General features: G+C 36.1%; 1 protein-coding gene across 2 annotated transcripts in view; it reads right to left on the reverse strand.

Annotated features, from left to right (window-relative positions):
- PRMT3 (protein arginine methyltransferase 3) overlaps window positions 1-18,555 on the reverse strand; it is a 137,054-nt gene that overhangs the window by 36,626 nt on the left and 81,873 nt on the right. For both annotated transcript variants that reach the window (XM_028117704.2, XM_028117705.2), the window contains exons 12-13: window positions 15,637-15,824; window positions 12,927-13,013 (exon numbers count right to left, since the gene is read on the reverse strand). In XM_028117704.2, coding sequence (XP_027973505.1) covers window positions 12,927-13,013; window positions 15,637-15,824 — 275 coding nt within the window. The remainder of the gene's footprint in view (window positions 1-12,926; window positions 13,014-15,636; window positions 15,825-18,555) is intronic.

Here is an 18,555-nt window from a genome sequence, read left to right on the forward strand (position 1 = left end):
TAAAAAGACAGGACCCATCCATATGCTGTCTACAAGAGACTCATTTTGAACCTAAAGATACATCCAGACTGAAAGTGAAGGGATGGAGATCCATCTTCCATGCCAACGGACCTCAAAAGAAAGCTGGGGTAGCAATTCTTATGTCAGACAAATTAGATTTTAAGCTAAAGACTGTATGTAGTTTAGAGACATAGAAGGACACTATCATTCTTAAATGGTCTATCCAACAAGAAGATCTAACAACTGTGAATATCTATGCCCCCAACATGGGAGCAGTCAACTACATAAGCCAACTGTTAACCAAAATAAAGAGTCATATTGATAATAATACGTTAATTGTAGGAGACCTCAATACTCCACTCTCAGCAATGGACAGATCATCTAAGCAGAAAATCAACAAAGAAACAAGAGCTTTGAATGACACATTGGACCAGATGGACCTCACAGATATATACAGAACATTCCACCCTAAAACAACAGACTCATTCTTCTCAAGCACACATGGAACTTTCTCCAGAACAGACCACATACTAGGTCACAAATCAGGTCTCAACTGATACCAAAAGACAGAGATTATTCCCTGCATATTCTTAGACCATAATGCTTTAAAACTGGAACTCAATCACAAGAAAAAATTTGGAAGAAATTCAAATACTTGGAAGCTAAAGGCCACTCTGCTCAAGAATGTTTGGGTCAACCAGGAAATCAAAGAAGAACTTAAACAATTCATGGAAACCAATGAGAACAAAAACACATCAGTCCAAAACCTGTGGGATACTGCAAAGGTGGTCCTAAGGGGGAAATACGTAGCCATCCAAGCCTCACTCAAAAAAACAGAAAAATCCCAAATTCACCAACTAACTTTACACCTTAAAGAACTAAAGAAAAAGCAACAAACGATGCCTAAGCCACATATTAGAAGAGAAATAATTAAGATTAGAGCAGAGATCAATTACTTAGAAACCAGAAACACAGTAGATCAGATCAATGAAACTAGAAGCTGGTTCTTCAAAAGAATTAATAAGATCGATAAACCACTGGCCAGACTTATCCAAAAGAACAGAGAAAGGACCCAAATTAATAAAATTATGAATGAAAGGGGACAGATCACGACTAACACCAAGGAAATAGAAACAATTATTAGAAGTTACTATCAACAACTATATGCCAATAAATTAAGCAACCTGGAAGAAATGGATGCCCTCCCTGGAAACCTATAGACTACCAGGACTGAAACAGGAAGAAACTGACAACCTAAATAGGCCAATAACCAGTAAAGAGATTGAAGCATTGATCAAAAACCTCCCAAAAAACAAGAGTCCAGGGCCTGATGGATTCCCTGGGGAATTCTACCAACATTCAAAGAAGAAATAATACCTATTCTCCTGAAGCTGTTTCAAAAAATAGAAACAGAAGGAAAGCTTCCAGACTCATTCTATGAGGCCAGCATTACCTTAATCCCCAAATCAGGCAAAGACCCCAACAAAAAGGAGAATTTCAGACCGATATCCCTGATGAATGGACTCCAAAATTCTCAACAAAATCCTAGCTAATAGGATCCAACAATACATTAAAAGGATCATCCACCATGACCAAGTGGGATTTATCCCCGGGATGCAAGGGTGGTTCAACATTCGCAAATCAATCAATGCAACAGAACACATTAATAAAAGGAGAGAGAAGAACCATACGGTCCTCTCAATTGATGCAGAAAAAGCATTTGACAAAATACAGCATCCTTTCCTGATTAAAACTCTTCAGAGTATAGGGATAGAGGGAACATTCTTCAATTTCATAAAATCCATCTATGAAAAACCCACAGCGAATATCATCCTCAATGGGGAAAAGATGAGAGCCTTTCCCTTAAGATCAGGAACAAGACAAGGATGCCCACTCTCGCCACTATTGTTCAATATAGTACTATAAGTCCTAGCAACAGCAATCAGACAACAAAAAGAAATAAAAGGTATTCAAACTGGCAAAGAAGAAGTCAAACTCTCTCTCTTCGCAGATGACATGATACTTTATGTGGAAAATCCAAAAAGACTCCACCCCAAATTACTAGAATTCATACAGCAATTCAGTAATGTAGGAGGATACAAAATCAGTGCACAGAAATCAGTTGCTTTCTTATACACTAAAAATGCAACTGTAGGAAGAGAAATTAGAGAATCGATTCCATTTACAACAGCACCAGAAACCATAAGATACCTCGGAATAAATCTAACCAAAGAGATAAAGGATCTATATTCTAGGAACTACAGAACATTCATGAAAGAAATTGAAGAAGACACAAAAAGATGGAAAAACATTCCATGCTCATGGATTGGAAGAAAAAACATTGTTAAAATGTCTATGCTGCCCAGAGCAATCTATACCTTCAACGCCATCCCGATCAAAATTCCAATGAAATTTTTCAAAGTGCTGGAACAAACAATCCTAAAATTTGTATGGAATCAGAAAAGACCCCAAATCGCCAAGGAAATGTTGAAAAACAAAGCTGGGGCATCACATTGCCTGATTTCAAGCTATGTTACAAAGCCGTGATCACCAAGACTGCATGATACTGGCACAAAAACAGACATATAGACCAATGGAACAGAATAGAGAGCCCAGATATGGACCCTCAACTCTATGGTCAAATAATCTTCGACAAAGCAGAAAAAATATTCAATGGAAAAAAGACAGTCTCTTCAATAAATAGTGCTGGGAAAATTAGACAGCTATATATAGAAGAATGAAACTTGACCATTCTCTAACACCATACACAAAGATAAACTCAAAATGGATGAAAGACCTCAATGTGAGACAGGAATCCATCAAAATCCTAGAGGAGAATATAGGCAGTAACCTCTCTGACATTGGCCACAGCAACGTCTTTCAAGATACATCTCCAAAGGCTAGTGAAACAAAAGCAAAAATGAACTTTTGGGACTTCACCAAGATAAAAAGGTTCTGCACAGCAAAGGAAACAGTCAACAAAACAAAGAGGCAACCCACAGAATGGGAGAAGATATTTGCAGATGACACTACAGACAAGGGCTGATATCCAAGATCTATAAAGAATTTCTCAAACTCAACACCCAAAAAACAAATAATCAAGTAAAAAAATGGGCAGAAGACATGAACAGACACTTCTCAAAAGAAGGCATACAAATGGCTGACACAAAAAAATGTTCATCATCATTAGCCATCAGGGAAATTCAAATCAAAACCACACTGAGATACCACCTTACACCAGCCGGAATGGCAAAAACTGACAAGGCAAGAAACACCAAATGTTGGAGAGGTTGTGGAGAAAGGGGAACCCTGTTCCACTGTTGGTGGGAGTGCAAGTTGGTACAGCCACTTTGGAAAACAGTGTGGAGGTGCCTCAAAAAGTTAAAAATAGAGCTACCCTATGACCCAGCAATTGCACTACTGGGTATTTACCCCAAAGATACAGATGTAGTGAAAAGAAGGGCCATATGCAGCCCAGTGTTCATAGCAGCAATGTCTGCAACAGCCCAACTGTGGCAAGAGCCTAGATGCCCTCCAACAGATGAATGGATAAAGAAGATGTGGTCTATATATACAATGGAATATTACTCAGCCGTCAGAAAGGATGACTACCCAACTTTTACATCAACATGGATGGGACTGGAGGAGATTATGCTAAGTGAAATAAATCAAGCAGAGAAAGTCAATTATCATATGGTTTCACTTATTTGTGGAACATAAAGAATAGCATGGAGGACATTAGGAGAAGGAAGGGAAAAATGAAGGGGGGTTAATTGGAGGGGGAGACGAACCATGAGAGATTATGGACTCTGAGAAACTGAGGACTTTAGAAGGGAGAGGGGTGGGGGGATGGGTAATGGGTACTAAGGAGGGCACGTATTGTATGGAGCACTGGGTGTTATGTGAAAACAATGAATCATGGAACACTAAATCAAAAATTAATGATGTACTGTATGGTGATTAACATAATAAAATTAAATTAAATTAAAAAAAGAATTAATCATATAATGGAAAAATCAGGTAATCAAAATTACTCTGGAAAATCCCTTAGTAAAGTTTTACATTAGAGTCTAATGTCTAAACCATCCCTCACTAAGTTCAATTCAACCAGTTCTTCTGGCAATGGCACACATCATCATTTCTTTGGCTGGGCTCCAGATGAAGTAGACAGCTTGTAACAGAGTGCCATGCTGTATTAAAAAACATGCTTTATTTTTTTTAAAGATTTATTATTTATTTTAGAGAGAGAGAGAGAGAGAGAGAGTGCGCATGCATGTGCAAAAGTTGGGGGGAGGGGAAGAGGGAGATAGAATCCTCAAGCAGAGTTCCCATTGACCACGGTGCCTGATGTGGGGCTTGACTGCAGGACCTAGAGATCATGACCTCAGCTGAAATCAAGAGTCGGGTGCTTAACCAGCTGACCCACCCAGGTGCTCCAGGGTATGTTTTTAAACTTTCCAGATTTTTTTTTTCCTGTTCATGAAGAATTTATCCATGTTGTAGTGTAAACTCAAGATCATCTTTTTTCATTGATATATACTACTCCATATATATACTACATTTATTTATCCATTTCACTGCCGATAAATGTTTAGCTTGTTTCCAGTTTGGGATTATAATGAAGTAGGGTGCAATGGACACTTGTGTACATGTCTTTTGGCAAACACGAACACACTTCTGTTGTGTAAAGACTTAAGAGTGAAATAGTTAAGCTATAGAATAAGCATGCGTTCAGCTTTGGTAGCTATAGCAGTTGTATGGTAACAACTTAGCACAGTATCTTTGCCTTTTCACTCCTATGCATTTCTTAGAATGCTGTCCGGTTAGTATTACTCTTTAAAAACATCGACATGAAAAATTTTAAGCATACACACAATTATAAAACCTCTGAGTACCTATCACCTGTATTCAACAGTTACCACTATTTGGTAAATTTACTTCGTCTTTTCTTCCTCTGTCCCCTTCTTTTTGCTGAACTGTTTTGAAGCAAATGCCTGATATGTCATTTCTCCCACACACACTTCAGCTTAAATCTCTAAAAAATATTGACATTTTCTTATATAACTAGAATGTCTTTATCACATGTAACCATAAAATGAATTTAAATATCTGTCTCCCTCATTTATGCTTTGTGAATAAAAGAACTGTTTTGGCTTGTTATTATATTCCCAATGCCTTACAGCTCTTAGCACATAATAGTACTCAAAAACAGTTTCCGAGAATAACTGAAGAGATTTAAATATTGTCACCATCATTGAAGCCTAACTACAAAGGTTCAGGTTTCAGAGAAGAGTACAAAGTTATGGCCATGCTCTAGATCATATGGTCATTTATATAAGGAGAAACCTAAAACTGACTGGAGAGGTAGAATCACATGATTAGAAACGTCCTCCCACCAACACATAAAATTTACTTAATGAAGCCTATTAAAATATATACCAGATGTCCCACTAAAATCTATGATGCAAGTTCAAAACAAATCTTACGATTTCTAAGCAGCACAGATGTGTTTTAATAATTAGTTTCTTTAGCTGATTAGTTTTACAAGGTCAAAATTAGGTCAATTTACACCTAAAAGTACTAAGAGCTGATTTAATACCCAAGAAATGAGTTTGGAATTAGCAGGTTTCTACTGTCTGAGATTTTCCAAGAAGATTTAAGAACAGAATTACAAAGAAAATAGGCTCTTTTGAAGTTTTTGGTAAGCTATTAGAAAAAACTAAAGCTTAATTAAAAAGTAAAATAAAAACAAAGAATACTATGAGTAAGGAATCAGTAAAGTTTGAATTTTAAACATTTTAAAGTTTCATTTAATAACACTTGCATTAGCCTTAAAAACAGGGAAGAAAACCGAAATGAGAACTGGGAGGTAACACACAATTTATTTTTTAGTTCATGGACTAAATTTATGTTCATTTACTTTTCCTAACTTTCAAAAATCTTAAATACATAAGCCCAGATTTTCCAGATTGGGTTTTTAAAAACAATGCATGCAGGCACTTCTGTTTCTAGTTAGGATGTAGAGGTTTGCAAAAGATCCTCACTCTGATATAACAACAAAAATAAAAAAAACTTCGCTAAACTAAACAATCATATTTTTCATTAGAACCACCGAAGAATCTTGGAGGCAAAGAAGTCTAGATAAACTATTTCCAGAGAGGGATGAGCCAGCCAGCCCTCCTTAGTTGAGCAGAGAGAAACAGTGGCTTTCATACCTGAGGGCATTTACCCAAAGCTGGGCCCCTTAGTGGGAAAAGCAGCAAAAATGCCACAGGCACAGCAACCTAGCTGGAACAAGGAGAACCCAGTCAATTTTTAATGGGCAGGTCTGAGCTAGTATGGTACACTAGAATCTGGAGAAGCCTGACAGGTAGAGCAAGTAAACCCAGAAGGCGGATGAGGCTGGTGGTTGTGCTGCAAAGCAGGCAGAGAGGTTTTCTTGCAATGCTTAGATCCCAAAGCCAAAATCATCTACAAGCACACAGTTCACTGTCACATTAACATGACATTACTATTCAACTCTCTGCTATTCCAGAAACTTGCCCAGGAAGATGAAGTTGTTTGTTTCAGGCACCTTAAGAAAACCTGTTTATATGAACAACAGACCTTTCAACTAATCCTGAGAGCTAATGCCCTCTTAAGAAGAGAAGGCTCAACTAGACAGTTTACTCTTCACTTTGAAACTCACCCTCTCATTGTGTCTGCCAATTCTCAACTAGATCATGAGCCATGCCAAATCCGTATCAGGACCTTTCCTCCCCCTGCAAACTCCTTGCTCTGTAACTGAGAGATCCACCGATGATCAGATTTTCCAATATCCTGTGCTTTGTCTTTCTCCCTAAACTCAGCTGTATTTTGATTGTCATCCTAGGAAATTGGTGAGAGGGAGTGCCCTGATCCTGGGCCCGTGGTACCCAGCCCTGACCAAGCTCAATTCCAGATTAGATAATAGGTATCAGCCCCTCAATCCTACCAACCCAGGCAGAAGTTAAGTGGAAGCCCTTCTAGGGGAAAATATCACTATTTTACTCTGTATTATCCTTTCAAATAATGGCTAGCACAAAACATAAAATTATGAAATATGAGAAGAAACAGGAAAAGGCGACCCATAATTAAAAGAAAAAAAGCAACAGGGGTGCCTGGCAGGCTCAGTCGGAGGAGTGCACAACTCTTTGTCTCGGGGTTGTGAGTTTGAGCCCCACTTTGGGTGCAGAAATTACTTAAATAAAACTTAAAAAAAAATAACAGAAGTAGAATCACAGTTGCCTTAGGGAAGTAGCAAATAGACCTTAAAAGAGTGATTATTAATATGTTAAGAAATTTAGATAAAAAGATCGACCAAACTGGTTAAAACAATGAAAGAATTATAACTCAAAAAATAAAAATAGAAATTATGGAACTGAAAAACATGATATTTAACATGAAAGTATTTAGCAGCTATCTTAATAGCAGAAAGAATACAGATGAAGAAAAGACTAGTGAATTAAAAAAGAGATAAACAGAAATTATCCCAAAGTGAACTTCTTAAATGGCTACTAGACTTTAGTCTTTTCCTTCAATCTTCTCATCCTTGGAAACAGGTTTCCTCATTTAAAATAAAATCTTTTGGGGGGGGTAAAGTGTTTTTTTCTTCCTCATAGAATCTTGGCTAAAAAATTTAATTACCTAAAACTACAATTTTTCCTCCAGAAAATATCTTTGTGCTCCTGTTCCCAAACCACTCTGTGTATATATCTAGACTCATAATTTTATAGTGATACTGAAATTTTCTTAGTCCCTGTCTCCTCTCACATAAGTGCCTTTTCAGGACAGAGAACAGGTTGTGTTTGTGTGTTTGTGTGTGTGTGTGTGTGTGTGTGTGTGTGCGTGCGCGCGCGCGCACGCGTGTTTGTGCAGATTTCAGACAAGAGCCTGGGACACAGTCAGTATTTAAAATTTGTTTAACAAACTGAAATATCTGTTAATATAAATTCTTATATTAATGATCTTAAAAGTTTTGATAAAAAATTAAAAACCCCTCAGTACCTCTGTACTCATATTAATGTACTCTGATAAAATCCAAAAGACTTTATTGTAAGAGGTTTTTAAATACAAATATAAAAAAAAGTCTGCTAGTTTTTATTTACTCCAGTGGCTCATCTTTAATTTAGCAACTGTAGTAAAAGAAAAATGCCTAGGAAAAATGCTGTTCTTTGTTAAATGAGGTTTAGAAATATATTAAGGAAAGTTTATACAAACTGAACATTGTTGTACCAGTCACTGTTCCAGTGCATGCTAACAGAGATGTAGAATAAAAGAAAATATAATGCTGAAATTAATATACAGAAATGATTGCTCTAAGAGATAAGGTATCAAATAAAAATCTTTATGTCAGATTTATGTATGTAATCTCATAAAATCATATTAAATATTTTCCTTTTTAAGGTAAACAACTCATTTGTTATACAAAAGGCAGTATGAAGAGTCATTTAATGTATCTGCTTGCCTATATCTTTAAGGAGCTTATACAGACAGATGCCAATATAAATGCTGCTGGAACACAAAGGGAGAATATTATACAAATACATAAATGACATTAAAAATACACTAGAACTGACAAAATAAAACATATTAGTTCTAAATTGTATGGCTTTAAGCCACTGGCTTTTGAACACTTATAAACTTCCCATATAATAATGGACTTTATTGCTCATTTACTGCAAGGTCAGGCAGGCTATTGTGATAGACAGTCAGGTGCTAACTAAATTCATATCCCATCATAAAAGCAAAGGCAATTTGACCTAAACTGTCAATAATATATGATACTTAAAAAATGCTCAGAAAATCGCTGTGTATGTGCTACAAGTATTCACTGGAAAATTATCCTTTAACCAAGATCCAAGACACTTATATATGATTATTATGTCCTGTTAAATTCCCCAAAACATAAAAAAGTTTATTAATGCAAAACACATTAAAAATGCTATCAAATTTCTTCTGTGGTGTGTGTTGGTGGTGAAGACTGCAAAGAAAAGATGTTTTCTATTAAAGGTTCTGACAAACTTGAGAAAGCCATCTAAAAACACTATCAGTCTACAGCACACATGCTTTTGAAATTAAATGCAAAGGGGATGTTCTTAGCATCTTGTTACTTTGAAAAATCCAATTTCCTCTAATATTTTAATTAGGCTACAAATTTAGAATCTCATTAGAAATAAATGGTTATGCATATATTTAAAATGGGCTTAACTACTCAGAGAAATCATCCATCTTACTTTTTGGCTATGCATTCAAGTTTTAAGCACAAGGAAGAAAGTATTTAATATATTTGAAGGTTTGTACTCAGCAGTACAAAAGCAGATACTTTTTTCTTTACTCTATCTAAAGAAGCCATACCTCTTTTTCCCCAAAGTAACTTTTTCCATCTCTTTGACATGCATTGCTTTTTTAAAATTATTTTTAGTATTTTCACTAATTCTTCTTATAATATAATGGAGAAACAAAGCTCCAATTAGGCACTCATCCTTTTTAATACCTTTGTTGTGGATTATTCCCAAGTAACCAGGCGAATAATCTATCTATTCAAAAGTAGACTCATAGACTAGGCTTGCATAATAGCTCCAGATGGTTGGTAGCAGAAGAGTGTAAGGACTTGGCACCACCTCAAAGAGCAAAAGATAGTTGGGAGTAGATATGGATGGATAGTTGGGATTCACAAATAATGAAACTGTAATAAAGGCATTACAGGCCACAAAACCTTACTCATGCCAGGCTCACGTTAGGGTAAACATGCTGGGAAGTAAAGAAAGTTCCTAAGACCAAATAACAATAAATATACTCTGAAAATGTGAAGGAAAAAAAATTCGAAGATCTACTTTCTCTCTGCAGCAAAGAGGATGGGATATGTGACTTATTTTATCATATAAATTTGTCACCCCTATCTCTGAGAAAGAGTGCATTTTGATCTCTTTCTCTCTCCCTACCAAAAATTGCTAGACTATTGGCTGAGAATCACATTATTCAGACCTGTTTCATACGCAACATGTTTCAGATTTTTCAGATCTGTTTCAAATGCAACAGGCTACCTCCTTTCTTCCACATCCTGAATATCTCATTCATAAGTTTCTGTATCTTCCTTTAATAGTTTGTACAATCCCACCAGAGTTTTTTTGGGGGTCAGGATATTTCATAAGACATAGTGATTTATTTTTCTTCACCCCCCCAAAAATGGGAATGTTAGTACCTGCTTCAAATGAAGCAGGTAAGAAGACTAAATGAAATAATGATTTTAAAGTGATTAGCACATTGTCTGGCATGCAAGTGTTCAATGACTTAGACATTATCACCAAGACAATTTATATTGACAAATTATTTGACAGAATGATTTCAGAAGGGTTAACATTGAATAAGTACTAAAATTTATATGTTTAGTACCTGGTGTGCATCCAATAAATATGGTTTGAAACTATACATTCCTCTCAAAGGTGAGTTACAGAAGTACATTTTTCAGCAGTGATCAGACATACACAAGTCCACTTCAACTTTCAGCCACCTTCTACCTAAACCCCAGACCTACCTCATTTCCAGACTTCTATATTAAAATCATTCAGGCATGTTGGGAATAAAAATATAAATCTAAAAGGCTCTTTACAGATATAAGGTAATATAACAGTTTCTTTTTCATTCATTTCTCTTATGGAACTCTGTACAGGAACAAATGCAGCAAGTATCTATTTGATTTGTTCTTTTATACAAAAATTTCTATTATAATTTTTGTGTTAAACAGACTTTACCAGCTTTTTTGTGTTTTATTTCTATTTTATTCTTTTAAATATACAGAATAAAACCAAGATCATTAAAGAAGTATAATTTATTTCAACATAAAGCTTCTTGTTCTCTATGTCAAATAACAAGAATAGAAAAGAATTCTATATATGCATTGTGAAACTCTTTCGTAGCATAACACTACTGCAGCTAAAACTACTTCCTAAGACTTTTTAATCGCTAGTGTACAACCTGACCTATGTGCAGCCAGAGGTGCTGAATGAAGATCTGTACAGAAGAACTGAACAGCATGACTTGGGCAGGGGGGATAGGAACAGGATGGTAGTGAAGAGTTCTGCTCATCTGGGGATGTCAGTGGGGCCTACCATTTACTGAAAGGGCCGAGGGCTCTAGGGTTTACATGGGCTGCAGTGGTACAGGCTGCTTTGTAGCAGGCTAGTTCTAAGATGCGGTTTAAGAGTATTTTGTCTATTCCTTTAGCTCTCCCAATGTGTCTGGAATTATGTTACCTAACTCTTCAGTAAATCACCTTTTGCTTTAAGAAGCTGATTTGGACTTTGTTGTCTGAAACTAAGAACCCTGACCAATAACCCAAAAAATAAAGAACATTTCAAAAAAACTCAGTAAACCCCTCTGTCTACATAAGGCTAAAAAATATGCACAACTAAAAACAGTTTTTCAGGTCTTCACTACAGTTTTACATTTGCTCTACTTTGATTCATGTGAAGGACACTGAAAGAAGATTTGAAATAATATTATTTAATAATACTGGTAATACGGCAATTTCTATCTAAGAATTCCCTTATAGATCGATCAACTGTCATTAATCAAGAGGTCTTTTTTAATTCTCAAGGATTACTAACATCAAACACAGCAAATCTAAGAGTTAAAACCTTTAGTCTGTAATTTCAATTGACCAAATCATTTCAGTTAATATAAAGGAAAACTGGAAAATCTGGGAGAAATGAATGGGAAAAATGAAATTTTGTTTTTATCAGTTAAATATAATGGGTGCCCTGAAATCATAAATCTGGGATCTAGATATTTACCTTTTAAAAACTGTAAAACCAATTTCAATGAAAAGAATTCCTCAAAACATCAAAGCACACTGTTAAACTCACTTGGATAGAAAATAATTATTGGATCAAAATGAACAGAAACAATTTTTAAGAAGCCATAAAATCTTTTGTATGTCTATCTTTTAAAAAATCACGTTCAAGAGTCCAAGTCAACATGACTATAATCTGTTTCACACAGTTACTGACCATACAGTTTTAGGTAAAATTTTAATTTTTAAGGTATAATTAGTATTTCAAAAACTATACAATTAATTTTTTAAATAATATAAATATTTATATCAATACCACCTATGTAAATTCATACTTTCTTAAGTACAGGCCCACATTTTATTAACATTCTGAGTCTCCTCGTAAAAAATATTGTTATCTTAGTATTAATATATATTTAGAAATTATTTGAGAAAGAAAAAAATTAAAATATTTTAATAACCTAACATTTCTGGCTACTTTGTAGGTGCTTCCACATATATTAATTCATTAATCTGTGTAACTAGTCTACAAGATAGAAATTATTACCATTTTTCTTAAAACAGTTGATTAGTCTGAGGTACAGATTACCTAGGTAACTTGAGCAAAGTAACAAGCTAGTGAGTGGCAGAACCAAATGTGAATCCAGACTAACTTTTCTAATGCCCATTACACCAGGATGCTTCTTTAAAGAAAGGTATATCATCATTTATTATATTTTATACAGGAATATAAAATATTATACCAAATAAACATATTTTATTCCCATCTACATTGAGTGTTAAGAGCTATTAGGAGGTGTAGGACATGAACTTGTCTATGAAGATAAAGATGAGTGCTCTCAATTAGTTACATGAGAGGCAATAAGGAAGACTCTATAAAGAAAAATCATTGTGCAAACATGGTGTCCTACTACTTTCTCCTCTCAACTAAACTAACTTTTTTGAAGTCTACTGACCTATCAAAACAGATCCATTCAATAGCCTAACAAAGGCAAAGACAGACTGTCGAGGGCAATAGTCTTTTTCATTTATCACAAGTCTGGTAATTAATTCATTAGCCTGCCAATCAACTGCACTGCTAGTGAGATTTGTGAAAAGAGATGAAACAGCTTACCGTGCATATGGATGTCTTTGTAATTTGCAGGGTAAAATTTGAAGAAAATTCCAAAGCTGAGACAGATGTTGTATGGCAATCTATTTGCTACCCATTAAAAAAGAGTGGAAGGAAGAATTTAGTAAAAATAGTGAAAACAAAACCAAAACCAAACAGATAAATATCCTTTTTTATGCAGTAAACCAATGTTCTGCAAAGTTTAATCATTCAAACCTCACTTCTGGAGTTGTTTTCAAATTTAAAGGCTACTAGCACTATCATTTAGTTAATTTTTGTATAAACCAAATTAGCATTTTTTTACTTAGACTTCTTGTAAGAACACTATATATCAAATCATGGCTCTGATGTGCTAAAGTTTTTCTAAGATACACTAAAATATTTTCAAATAAAATTCTTTTCTTGTTTTCCAACTAAAATCATTTTGTATACTACCAGTGGTACACATTTGCTATAAATTATGCATGGTAAGAGTCAACATTTTTATAGGAAATGCCAACTTGAAAACATAGGCTAATGAAAAGGATAAGGTGTTTTAGGATTCCTTTTTGGTAATTGCATTTGAAGAAAAGTTTGTTAGATATTAGGAAAAGCTGTAACGGATAAAATCAAAGAGCCAAACCAAGGAAGAAGATTTAACTCAGGAAAACAATGGCCAAAGAGCCTTATTTTCCTGTTCTGCCTTGGTTCAAGTCCTTCTTCACTTCACTATGGAGAGCAGATGGGGACAGGCCATGGCAGTGGGACAAGAGGGAGGCCATGAAGGCCTGACTTGCCATGAGTAGATTATGACATAGCATACACAATTCACAGGACTATATAACTGAGCCTCTTTTAAATAGCTTGAGAAAATTTTAAAGAAGTTATAGTGTGGTTGCCTTCTATTTGTAGAGGACTGTGGAACGTGGAACAAAATATATTTACCTAAACAAACAGGTAAATAAACATTGATTAATGTTTAAAAAAAAGAGAAAGGGTATGTGTACATTTTAAATACCTTCATTATCAGTCTAAAATTTTCTACTTCAACTATTTCTTCACAGCAGTTTTTGGCATTAAACAAAGAGCACTAGAGAGAAAAATGAGCCCCTTCCCCCAGTACCCTCCTCTTTTTTCACAGCCTTGAGGCTGAGTTGACTGAACTGTACACTCCTACCCATAATCAAAGAATACAAGTAAATCTCTTACTATCAGTGTACCAGAGCCCTCAACAGTACTATAATCATTAACCAGGCTATAGTTTTTTCTTAGAAGCTAAATGCAATTTTAATCAGCTTGCTCTTGTTGAGAAAATTTTTAAGTTTATTATTCTATGCCAACTTTAAATATTTTTTATCTATTAAGAAAATTAAATATTTATTGAATATCCATTTTATGCAGAGAACAATTACTGATGCTATGAAAGTGTGACTACAAAAAGCAATGTTCTGAACCTAAAACTGAACAAACTAAATTTATCTATTAAAACAAATTAAGGACTTTTTTTTTTGAAGATTTTATTTATTTATTTGACGAGAGAGAGAGAGCACTAGTAGGCAGAGTGGCAGGCAGAGGGAGAGGGAGAAGCAGGCTCTCCGCTGAGCAGGGAGCCGGATGTGGGGCCCGATCCCAAGACCCCAGGATCATGACCTGAGCCGAAGGCAGCCGCTTAATGGACTGAGCCACCCAGGCGCCCCGAAATTAAGGACTTTTTAAGAAAAGCAATGACTTGGGGCACCTGGGTGGCTCAGTCGGTTAAGCGACTGCCTTCGGCTCAGATCATGATCCTGGAGTCCCGGGATCGAGTCCCACATCGGGCTCCCTGCTCAGCAGGAAGTCTGCTTCTCCCTCTGACCCTCTTCCCTCTCCTGCTCTCTATCTCTCATTCTCTCTCTCTCTAATAAATAAATAAAATCTTAAAAAAAAAAAAAAGAAAAGCAATGACTTTTCACTGCAAAGTTATTATTTAACCTATGTAAATATGACCCAGCAAAATTCACAATAAAACTAGAGATTGGCATGGTGAACAATAAGATTTTATTTTATTCATTTATTATTTTTAAAAGATTTTATTTATTTATTTGACAGAGAGAGACACAGCGAGAGAGGGAACATAAGCAGGGGAGTGGGGGAGGGAGAAGCAGGCTTCCCCCGCAGCAGGGAGCCTGATGTGGGGCTCAATCCCAGGACCCTGGGATCATGAGCTGAGCGGAAGGCAGATGCTTAACAACTGAGCCACCCAGGCACCCCAACAATAAGATTTTAAAACACAAAAGGAATTAACTGAGAAATGTGAACAGAGTAGGGCTTTAGTTTCATAGGCAAATTTACTGTAATTACTTAATTTGAAAAGGTGGAAGAAATTTGAATGTGAGATGTTAAACTGTGTAGAATATATGATATGAATGAATAATCTGGCTGTAAATGAGAAATTATAACAAGGCCAGGGAGGTGGTGATGAAGCAGAAATGATAATATAGAAGGACTTTTCGCCTTCAAAACCCCTCAGTATAAGGAACTGCGATGTACAGAGAAGTGATTCCAAAGGATGATATAGTCAACTGGTAAATACTGTAACCTCAAGGTACATTAGACTGGTTAATATAGGAAGAATAATCACTGTTTTGAAAGACCATATATAATATCAATATGTTAATTTCAAATACTGAACTCATAAATGAAAACTAGTAAAAATGGCAATTCTGTTAAAATAAAACTGGTAAAAAACACCTACCTTAATACTACAAGCATCTGAAATAAGAGTCTTCGGATCTAAAACTTCCACAACAGCTTCTGGAATAACTGCTTTCTTCATACAGGACATGTTGAAGCCATAAACATTATCCCAAAAAGCAATTCTATCAGCATGTTTATTCATATCACTTACTGCCACAAGGCTGATAGTGCAAATATCAGGGTAGACTGTAACAGATAAAATACTCAACAATTTATCATTATCTCCGTTTGTGGCAAAATATACTTACTTAAAGGCTAAATATAAATCCCAAAATCATCAGTATGAATTACTAGCAACTGATTACTAGTAGTGGGGGATTAATGGAGGTATAGGTCAGGGAAAGTAACCAAGTTCTATCTAGTAGCCTCTTTTTTTTTTTTTTAAGATTTTATTTATTTATTTGAGAGGGAGAGAATGAGAGACAGAGAGCACAAGAGGGAAGAGGGTCAGAGGGAGAAGCAGACTCCCTGCTAAGCAGGGAGCCCGATGTGGGACTCGATCCCGGGACTCCAGGATCATGACCTGAGCCGAAGGCAGTCGCTTAACCAACTGAGCCACCCAGGCGCCCTCTAGTAGCCTCTTTAAAAAAAAGATTTCCATTACAGTGATGGCAAGATTAAAATAAGGATTTCAATGATGGGTTATTACAATAATTAAAGCAAGAGAGCATAATTGAATAAACCAGAAATGAACATATTTGTTAAACTTACAATATGCTAACTTTAAAAAGATACTAAATCTTTATACATTACTCTGAAACATGTAGAAAGAGACAAATCATTTAAAAAGGGGCAATTAATGGTGATGTAATAAATACTAATAAAGGGGAGGTATAAGGTACTGAGGGAGCTCACAGCAAAAATAGCTAATTCAGATTTGGCTATAGCAGGGGTGTGGGTATTTTTTTTTTTATAAGATTTTATTTATTTATTTGACAGAGAGAGACACAGCGAGAGAGGGAACACAAGCAGGGGGAGTGGGAGAGGGAGAAGCAGGCCTCCCGCAGAGCAGGAAGCCCAATGCGGGGCCTGATCCCAGGACTCGGGGATCATGACCTGAGCCGAAGGCAGACGCTGAATGACTGAGCGACCCAGGTGCCCCAAGGGTGTGGGTATTATATGAGAATTGAAGACCACATAAATTAGGAGTGGGGAGGGAGTTTTTAGGCAGAGTGAGCAGTGTGCATATGGGGTCACAATTAATATACACTCCAATGTAAGAGAGTGAGATATAAGACTATAAAGGTAAGCAGGGAGCAAAGAAAACATGGCTGGATAAACCATGTTAGTAAACCGGATTTTATTCTAAGAATAATGACAAGCCTGTGAACAATTTTACATAGGGTAACAACCTGATCAGATTTTGGTTTTGGAAAAGCCAGATGGAGTACAATGTGGAGAATGAATGGGAAGATGCAAATTAAGACAAAGACTAAACAAGAGATAGTTGTAATAACCCGCATGATCTGCAGTAGAGCAATGGCTGTGGGAATGGAAAGGGGGAGATATAAACAGCTGACCCTTGAACAACACGGGTCCATTTACACATGGATTTTTTTTTTAAATAAATACAGTACAGTACTATAAATGTATTTTCTCTTATGATTTTAATAACATTTTTTCTCTAGCTTACTTTATTGTAAGAATACAGTGTATAATACATATAACAGACAAAATGTGTTAATCAGCTGTTTATGTTATTGGTAAGGCTCCTAGTCAACAGTAGGCTATTAGTAGTTAAGTTTTGGGGGGAGTTAAAAGTTATAGATTTTTGACCACATAGGAGGTGGGGCAGGTGATGCCCCTAACTCCCACATTGTTCAAGGGATATTGAGGAGGAAGAACTCACAGGATTGGCTGGCTGTGGAGGTAACGAAGAGGGAAGAGTCATGGACAAGTTTTTAGCTTCAGCAGCGGGGCAGATCTTGGTATTAACCCTTACATTAGAGAATAAATAAGGGCAGAGTCAAGAGGAACAAAAGAGTTCAGTGCTTATGGGACAAATGGGTAAAAATATCCAATAAGCAGCAGAATAAACAGGACTGAAATTTAAGAGATGATCTGGGTTCAAGATATAAATTTGGGATGATGATCATATGAATGGAAATGTAAGTTACGGGAGCTCATGAGGTCATCTCTCCCTAGATGGTACTCCCAAGATGAGTACCAGAATCTGAGGGATGTGTAGAAGGGAAGGAGGCTGATAATAAATGGCTGAGAAGCTGGGGCCACCAAAGCAAGAAGAAAACCAGGAGAGTAAGTATTAAGAGAGATGACAGAAGAGTGATTCAGGAAGAAACTATTCTAATAACAAGGGTAAAAAGTCTGTATAGCACCAAATTAAAAAAAATAATATTGGGGGTGCCTGGGTGGCTCAGTCGGTTAAGCGTCTGCCTTCGGCTCAGGTCAGGAACACGGGATCCTGGGATCTAGCCCCACATCAGGTTCCCTGCTCACCGGGGAGCCTGCTTCTCTCTCTCCCTCTGCCCCTTCCCTCCCCCACTTGTGTTCTCTCTCGCTCACTGTGCTCTCTCTCTTAAATAAATTAATTAATTAAAAAATATTTTTCTCTGACAAATAAATAACAAAATTAATTTTGTCCTTCAAATAAAATTCAGGGGATTCATGAATTAAAGTAGAAATCACATTTTCTTATATCAATAAACTGAAAACAAGTACATATGTACCAAAGAAATGCACAAAAGAAATAATTCCATGATTATTAACTAGTCTTTAAACAGCAGAGAAATAAGCCTCCCCTTCTGCCAAACTTTGTTTCTATCCACAGCCTTAGGAATTTATTATTCAATGACAGCAGCACTAAATTATCTTCCTAATAAAGCCCATGATAAGATCTCTTGGCATCAAAGCAATTGCTCCTTTCAAGCCTGACGTGTGCGATACCCAGAAAAAATAC

This window comes from Eumetopias jubatus, unplaced genomic scaffold (assembly GCF_037043125.1).
Source record: "Eumetopias jubatus isolate StellerSeaLion01/CBP00866 unplaced genomic scaffold, mEumJub1_p1.0 scaffold_13, whole genome shotgun sequence".
Lineage (NCBI taxonomy): Eukaryota > Metazoa > Chordata > Mammalia > Carnivora > Otariidae > Eumetopias > Eumetopias jubatus.